The sequence below is a fragment of the Phaethon lepturus genome, unplaced genomic scaffold (assembly GCF_000687285.1).
Source record: "Phaethon lepturus isolate BGI_N335 unplaced genomic scaffold, ASM68728v1 scaffold9747, whole genome shotgun sequence".
NCBI classification, from domain to species: Eukaryota; Metazoa; Chordata; class Aves; order Phaethontiformes; family Phaethontidae; genus Phaethon; species Phaethon lepturus.
Genome location: NW_010554056.1, coordinates 22,742 through 30,972, shown reverse-complemented (window position 1 = coordinate 30,972; position 8,231 = coordinate 22,742). Strand labels below are relative to the sequence as shown.

The window sequence follows — 8,231 nt, the reverse complement described above, 5'->3', positions numbered from 1 at the left end:
CTCCTTCCTCTGTTAGATAGACAGGACAACTGCCACTCTAATCATAAAATTTATCTTTGAACTTGTCCGGAGCCATCTTTGAGTCTTCCTTAGACCAACAAAGCCACACAAGATTTCCTCGAGATGTTTCACTTTAATATCTCCAACCACCTCCTCGTCATGCACACAACACTTTGCATGACAAAGCTTACAAAATCAATTTCTTTCATTGCTGAAACTCATCCTTCACCTCAGATACTGAAAGCTGCACAGGTAGATCCAACCACAATGGTGGGTCACAACAGTGAACAGATTGATTTTTCTCCTCCATTTCTAAACAGCCACTTATCTTTTATGATCTCTCAGTTTTGATACTGGAAATTGTCTGACTTTCACATCTATTCTCAGTCCACTTCAATATATTGGTGAATATGTACAGATAGTACAAGAAAGCACTGCAAGCAGCATTTGAGAGCTACGCATATACTGACTTCAGTTTTGGTAGAAATTTCGAAGAATAAGCTTCAGATCAAGTTTGCCTCATTTCTTTAAAAGCAGCAAATATTCCCTTCCCTCCATTATTCTCACCAAATGAGAGATTGGATATAAAGCGCTAATAAATAAATGAATAATTAACTGTTTCAGATCAATTTGGCAAGCCAATCACTACCGTGACAAGTGTACCAATATACGTTTTATCTGTCCTGTAACTGTTGTGAAGTGAAAAACTACCTTCTCCCTAGAGAAGGCATGGCGTTCCTAGCAGAAATGTGGAATCAACGTTATTTGAAATGTTTTCTCTACACCTAGATAGTCCCACAGCATTTTTGTAAACTGCTCTGCAACTACGACTCCATTTTTTTTCTTTATAGTTTCTACAAAATATAATTCCCCAAAAGAGGTAGTAACAGGAATAAAGATTGCAGAGATCAAGCTAGTCCTAAGGTATTTCTTGCCATTCTCCCCTACCAGTTCCAGAAGAATTTCTTGAGATCGGATGAAACTGAACATCAAACACAGCTGAACACATTGCACAGAAAAATGAGTCAAGGAAAACAAAGCCACACTGCCCTGTGCTTTTGATGGATTACCCAGCTCGACAAGTGGAAGAGGAGCTGCCTTACAATAGATGTGGGACTCGACCCAAGAGCTGCCCAAGGTGTGCACTTTGGGTCCTTGAGCTTCCTTGCATCATCTCAAAATTTCTATACAGAGGCATGATGGAGCATTAACCCAACTATTATTTCATCAGTTCCAAACCAAGACCTGTATAAAGTAGGGTCACCAAAGAGGTAAATGGAAACCCCTTAATTGTGACATCTGATCTTCCAGGAGCCAATTCCCTTTCAATTGTTTGCTGTTTCCACAACTAAAATATTGGCCAGAAAAAGGGCCAAGATTAGCAGCTTTGCTGTTAAATTCCCAGCTTTTGACCACTGCCTAAAGGCACAACATGTCATAAAAATATAAGTAAACTAGAGAGTCCCAAGACTATCTACTCGGACAAGATGATACGTCAGAACCAGGGGAGCTGCAAACCTGGCTCAGCTTGCAGTGGCAGACAGTTTAAATTCATGTGAACATTAAACCAGATCTGTACTGTATTAATCAGGTTCCACTCCTTGAAGCACCAGGTCCCTACTCTCGTAGCACATCAAGGGAGAAAAGAAAGCTTGTTGATTTTTTTTTAATCAATTAATCTCTCAGTCACTTGATTTTTTTTTCTTCTTTTAAAACATTTGCTCCCATCTCCCACAAACCTCTACTTCTGGACAACTAGTCAACCAGAAAAGCAGGGCTTGAGGAACACATGCTGCAGAGACAGAGGTCGTGCAGCAGCTAAAGGTATTTGCTGTGTATACCATTAAATGTTTTGCTTGCTGTTTCACAGCTTCCTCTGCTGTCTGTATGGACAGCAATATTCCTGGCAGGTTTTGTAAGCACAAACACTAACAAAATTCTGTTTGCTTTACACAAAAGCTCCTGAATGCACAGCCTGTTTCCTAACAAGAATACTCTAAAATGCCAAGTGACAGGTTTACCAACAGATTTTAGTATTTCTAATGGCATGGTAGTTTGAGGAGACGCTACAGAATTAACTAACCCTGCTCCAGTTTTCTTCTCATGATCCCTCTGCAACAGCTGTATCAGTACTAATTGCTTCCTCTTCTGACACAATATCCCATCACCAAAGAAGATTCCACAGGCTATCTGGTAAATAATACATTACATTGTTAAAGTAGTCCTTCCTTCACCCTGTACACCTGCTAGGGATATAAAGGACAGCACATTGGGAAAGAATGCAAAGTACTAAGGGCAGTTTTAGGCACATATGGATATGCAAGCAGGGATTAGCCATTTTTCTTCCCAAATATCATGAAATATGAAGTGTTTTGAACTGCCTGGGACAGGAGGGAGCCCTCATACAGTAGAGACTGAAATTTCTTTTAGTACTTTAGCAGTTATCTTTACAGAATAATTGAGAAAAATTAAACTTTTAAAAGCAGTTCAGAACAGGTAACAGATAAATTAAGTGTTGATCTTCCAAATACTTTTAATGCCCTAAAATAAAGTTAAATATCAATATCCCAATACCCTTACTTTTCTCACCATAGTATCTTTCCACATAGATTAGCCTCAACTTTAGAAGGAAAGAGGCTTCTCAGGATGATTTTTTTTTTTTTTTTTTTTTTTCCTCCTTTTTGTACTCAGAACAGGGACAGCACTTACAGGAAGAACTACACTTGAGTCCAGAAAACATCAAAAGCTCAAGCCTACTGGTTCCACCCATGGCATGCCCCTAAAACAGTACTATAAAAAATAAAAATAAAAATAAAATCGAGAAAGCCATGGGTGTGAAAGAGATTGGATCTGAGCAGAGGATTCTGTAGACGCAGTGCCAGGTTTTCCCAAGGCTCCAAAAATCCTGAACCAGAAGATTATATAAGGAACAGATCCACGGTGCACAAATTCCTTTCGGAAGACATTTTTGGGGCATGTATGGAATGAAGTGCTCCTTTTGGGATTTTTTTGGAAAAGCAGAGGCCCCTCCATTCAGGACCATGTTTATATGTTTGTGTCCCTGGGAGCGTGACCAACTAATTCCTTCATTAGGGCTGCAGGAAGCATCACCTGACTGCTCGCTCGGGCACCACAGAAAAAGGATGAACAGAATTCCTCATTCTGGCCCCATTTCTAATATGGGAGTTTAAAGAGGGAGCAATAACTTTTAATGTTAGGGGTTCTTTGTAGTAGTTTCACACTAACACTGAAAAAGAAAGAAAATATGAAGAATCCAGGTCTGCCTTAATCAGGCAATAAGATATTTAACGGAGAACACTAGAGAGAGTAAATATTAAAACATTAAGCCAACAGCAGCAAGCACTCATTAGTGTGCTAACTGAACCAACCCAAAAAGATTACCGAGGCAGGCGACCTGGGTGTTGCCTTCGCAGAGCAGCAGTGTAGGAGAAAGATTGCTTACGGACCAGATACCACCGGGTCCATTTCATTTGATTACTGCTTGGTTCATCACAATCAACACCAATACTTGCTCAATTACAGTATTAATTCAGCATCAACAAAAACTTCATCATTGGATGGCATTAGAAGAGATCCCTCTTTGAGGAACACACTGCTTTAGGAAAAGCCCATGGTGAGCTCTCTTACCTCTCTTCTGAAACACAGCCCATTGGCCTGCAGGAGTGGGGTGACACAAATTACTGCCAGTGCTGTAGCACAAATTATCTGAACCATCCTCATGCCTCCAATAGCTCATTAAAAATAGGAACTCTTTCCAGTTCTCAAGCTCAGATGCTTCTAAAATTATCCACCTCCCCAACAGCTTAAGTAAGTTGAAGTTAATTACGGATACAGTGGAAGAATCCTTATAATATTTTATTGCTTTACAGATAGATAATCATAACAAACATTTCCAATATTCAGTACTCAGTGGTACAGAAGTCTGATTAAAGCCTAACCAGCTGTGTGCTCTATACACAAGTGAGAGGTAGCACTTCACAGTAGCGCTTGCTCCAAAGCATCCCTCCCACATTTTAGGTTCTGAAACCTTTGCACTAAGGAGTTTCATAGCCCAGGTACCAAATGTGGGTGTACATCCTAGTCGGTCACACCTAAAGCACGAGGATACATTACTTCTCTGTATTCACACTCACTACTTTCCGAATCTGCCTCCAATGCTTTACTCCCTGGGCAGAGTAGTACGCCATGGCTGCAGTCCACAACACAAAACCTTCCAAGTTTTTCCCTCTTTAATTATATATTCTTATACTCTCCCACTACACCACTATTCTATAGAACTGAGTGCAGAAGTGGAATGCTTATGAGGAATGAAGAGCAAAAAAAGAATTCCCCAGACGAGCAGCAAACATGCAGGATTTTGGCAACAGCATGCTACAGAAATTAAAGGATGCTGTTACAGAAACTATACTATAAAATATGCACTTTGTAGCTTTAAAAACAGATGGTTAGGTTGGGGGTTTTTTTCAGGCTAAAAAGATTAGCTAGAAAATGGATGCAGGCTCTGAAGCACGGCTGTAGTGACTTGCCAGTCTTGTCCGGTATTTTTACTCCCAACGCAAACATGTTCAGCACTACTGCAAGGAGCCTGACACAGATGTGTGGTATCCCAACCTTGCATATGGGCTGAAGGAGCACTGGCAGGTCTGAAGAGCTCTATAAAAACAGTCAGCACTTGTTTCACTTTTATTCTGCCTGGCAGAAAACAAACCATGGCCTCAGCATAATTATCTCAATATTTGTGAACATACACATTTTCATTAATAACCTGACCATAAACCAACATTGAAGCTACTGCATTTTTTCCTAAATTGCACAAAGGCAAACTTTTTACTTTTGTATTGAATGAGAATTTAAAAATATCTAATTAACATTTGCTGTAAATTTTCTGCCAGTGCTGAGCAGGGAACCATAACAAACTAGAAGATTTTTTTAATCATAGCATTTGAGAATAAAAAAAAAAAAAGATCAAAATTAACATTCTCCTCTCCTGTTAAGACGTAGGAAATACTTTCCTGCAGCAGTGTTTAGGTTAACACCTTAAACACAAAAATTTAAGAAAATAAAATGAGTATATATTTTGTGTGTTCCTCTGTGCCCAAGCATTGTCACAGCGGGTAAACTACTATTACTGAAGATGACTAAATATTAGACAGCAGAGAACATGACAAGGTTTCCCCCTTTATACTGTAGGCCATCCTTCTCAGGTATGCAATGGCACAGTTTATTCAAGTTAGAACAATGATGTAATCGGCTTTAAACAACCACCTCTATCTTTACAGTGTGTGTGTAACCTTACACAAGGTAGTAAGAGTGGCCTGTACTACAGTATGAAATTCTTTGGCAAGGTTAAGGGGAACTTAAAAAAACCCACAATGAAAACCATACAACTGCAAACACTATTAGTTCATGTACTTTTAGACAGTATATCAATAAAGACAGCCAAGATCCTAAACAATAAATAAAAAAATAGCTTGAGCAGGTAATCATTGTATAATAGTACTATGAAATGAGAGCATAACTATCAAAAAAGGAGGAGGGGAAAATAAAAAAATCAAAGTTCTTTTAGAATTGCTATAGTCCTCTACTAGCATGAGCTTTTTATAAGATACAGTGCATGTCCCATGTATGTGTAGACTATAAATAAAGGGATAGTAGGAAACTTGTGAAGGCATCTTCTGGAATGCAGACCCAACTCCTGATTTCAGAAACATAACCTTTCTACTCTACTAGCAGTGTCAATGCTCTGTTCTCCAAGCTCAGTCTGGGAATTCAAGCTATTACATTCCAGACCACTGCACCTCCTTCATATTTGTATATAAACAATGCTGTGACAGCAACAACTACATATATAGGATGCTGGATTTAGGCTTGGTGCATCTGAACACAAAAGTCAAAGGTCTTGCCAGACACATTTCTCTAGTATCATCCCACGCACGTGCTTCAGCCTCTCCAAGAGAAGAGTTCTGAACTAACTACCAACGCCAAAAGTAAGAAAACAGAAAGCAGAAGGATTGGAAGAAAAGTTACAAAAGCAAAATTACAAACTGTTCAAACTAAAAGAAGAGGCGACTTCCTTCTTACTGCAACTCATATACCTAAATGCAAATATTGCAACTCAAACACTCAAATGAATTTAGTTTCCTTACGTATTAAGCTATTGGGACACAGAACGGCAGATATAATTCCTGAGAACAAGACATGTGCCCCAATTGGTTTCCATTTTTGGAGTCCGTCGTCTTCTTTTGACAGCTAAATTTTGAAAACAATGTCTGAAGTTATTTTTATTGTAATTGCACCTCCCCTCCCTTGCAAGGTTCTGCAATTTTAGTAAAGTACAATGATGAAATACCAACATTTCTTGCGCTTGAAAAGGCCAAGCTGTCTGAAGCTTTCTATTTACCTATAATATGACATTGCAATCATTTGTGGGTCCTCTGAAAAGCTGTTTGCTTAATAACCATTTATTTTTTTTAAAGATAATTACCTAGGCAGCCTGGGAGACAACCAGTAGAACTGGCAGAGTGCACTAAAGGAGGCCACTTGTGGCTGTATCTGTGCTTCCCACATCCTCCACTGCATGCTCTCAAATGGGATTAAGCACCTAAATCCAATATCAGAATTACAAGCACCAGTTTGAAGGCACCACAGAAACAAAAAAAACCCCACAACTTTTCCTGTCAACCTATTTCATTTTTTCTCTTAGATATAATTTTTTGTAAGAATAATCATTAAGTGCAGGTCTCAAGAATAATTAGCAGCGAGAATTGACAAGAGTGGAACCTCAGCCAGAACTGAAACTCTCAAGTCTGACTCGTGCACTTATTTTTTCTTTAAGGAATAGTATCATTGAAGCAATAAAAGCCTCAAGGCCATTTGGTGACAAGCACTGGACTGCAACAGAATAGCCAGAGAAATTATTATTCCCACTCCCTGAGACTCATGACAGTGCATCTGGAATATTGTGTCCCATTTTGAACTCCCCAGTACCAGACAGATTGAAAAATTGGAATGAGACCAGACGACAGCCACCAAGATGGTGATGAGACTGGAGAACACACAGTACAAGGAGAGTTGAGGGACCTGGAGTTGTTCAGCCTGGAGGAGGCTGAAGGTGGGGACCCTATTGCTGTCTACAGCTAACCAAGGGAGGGTATAGAGGAGATACAGTCAGGCTCTTCTTAGATGTGCATGGTGAAAAAGCAAGAGGCAACAGACAAGCTGCAAAAAGGGAAATTCTGACCTGATACAGGAAAAAAATTCACAACAAAGGTAACTAAACATTGGAACAGAGGACCAGAGAGGCACTGGAATCTCCATCCGAAGAGACTTTGAAACGCCAACTGTCCCAGGCCTTCAGCAACCAAATTCCACTTTAACACCACCCCAGTTTTGAGCAGAAGTTTAGGTGACCTCCAAAAACTCCAGGCAACCAGGATTTTTCTACAATCCATGATACTTTCATAAGAGACAGAAGATCTGTTCTTAAGTCTCAATGCCAAGTTCCCTCTCAAGTCCTATAACCTGGAAAGGAAATCTAAAGCCACAACTACTAGATAAATGACAAATACTCACCACCATATTGTAGGCATCAGGAACTTCAATTTCAAACTGAAACTTTCCAGCTTGGTAATAGCCCTCATCTAGCAAAGAAAAAACCACAAAAAATAGTTAAATAAGAGAAAGTAACATATGCCATATAATACAAAATATCTGTCATTACAAAGATAAAACAATGGCACAGGGTTATCATCTAATACTCAACCTAGTTACACCATAACACCAGCTGCATCCTAGACCAAAGGGAGTGTGAACATAGTGTCTACCCCTGCTCCCAAAACCTTCACAGCAGAAATCAATTTAAATCAGAGAAGTCTACAGTCCCAGAGTAACCCTGGAAAAAACATCTTCCTGATCAGGGTACCAGGTGATACCAAGCCAGAAGAACCTTTGATTGAGCTTTTCATGTCTGTATGAACAAAATTCTACCACGCATCAGTCATATGGCATGCAGTAGCACAACACCGGCCCTTGGAATGAGCTGGGTATGTACTTCAGTTGCTAATGCATGCTAAATCCTGCTCCAGGATTTAGTACATCTTCCCAGACTTGTGCTAGCCATCACATATTGTCAGTACTATGAATAATGGTGTGCAAGAGCACGCTTCAGAGTGTACTACAATAAAAGAGCAAGTTAGCTCTTTTATTGTTAA

At 39.6% G+C, this 8,231-nt stretch overlaps 1 protein-coding gene across 1 annotated transcript in view; it reads right to left on the bottom strand.

The window, feature by feature from the left end:
• The window catches only part of UBE2F (ubiquitin-conjugating enzyme E2F (putative)), an 86,768-nt gene that overhangs the window by 57,887 nt on the left and 20,650 nt on the right, over positions 1-8,231 (bottom strand). The window contains exon 4 of the mRNA XM_010291701.1: positions 7,594-7,661. Within this exon, the coding sequence (XP_010290003.1) occupies positions 7,594-7,661 (68 nt within the window). The remainder of the gene's footprint in view (positions 1-7,593; positions 7,662-8,231) is intronic.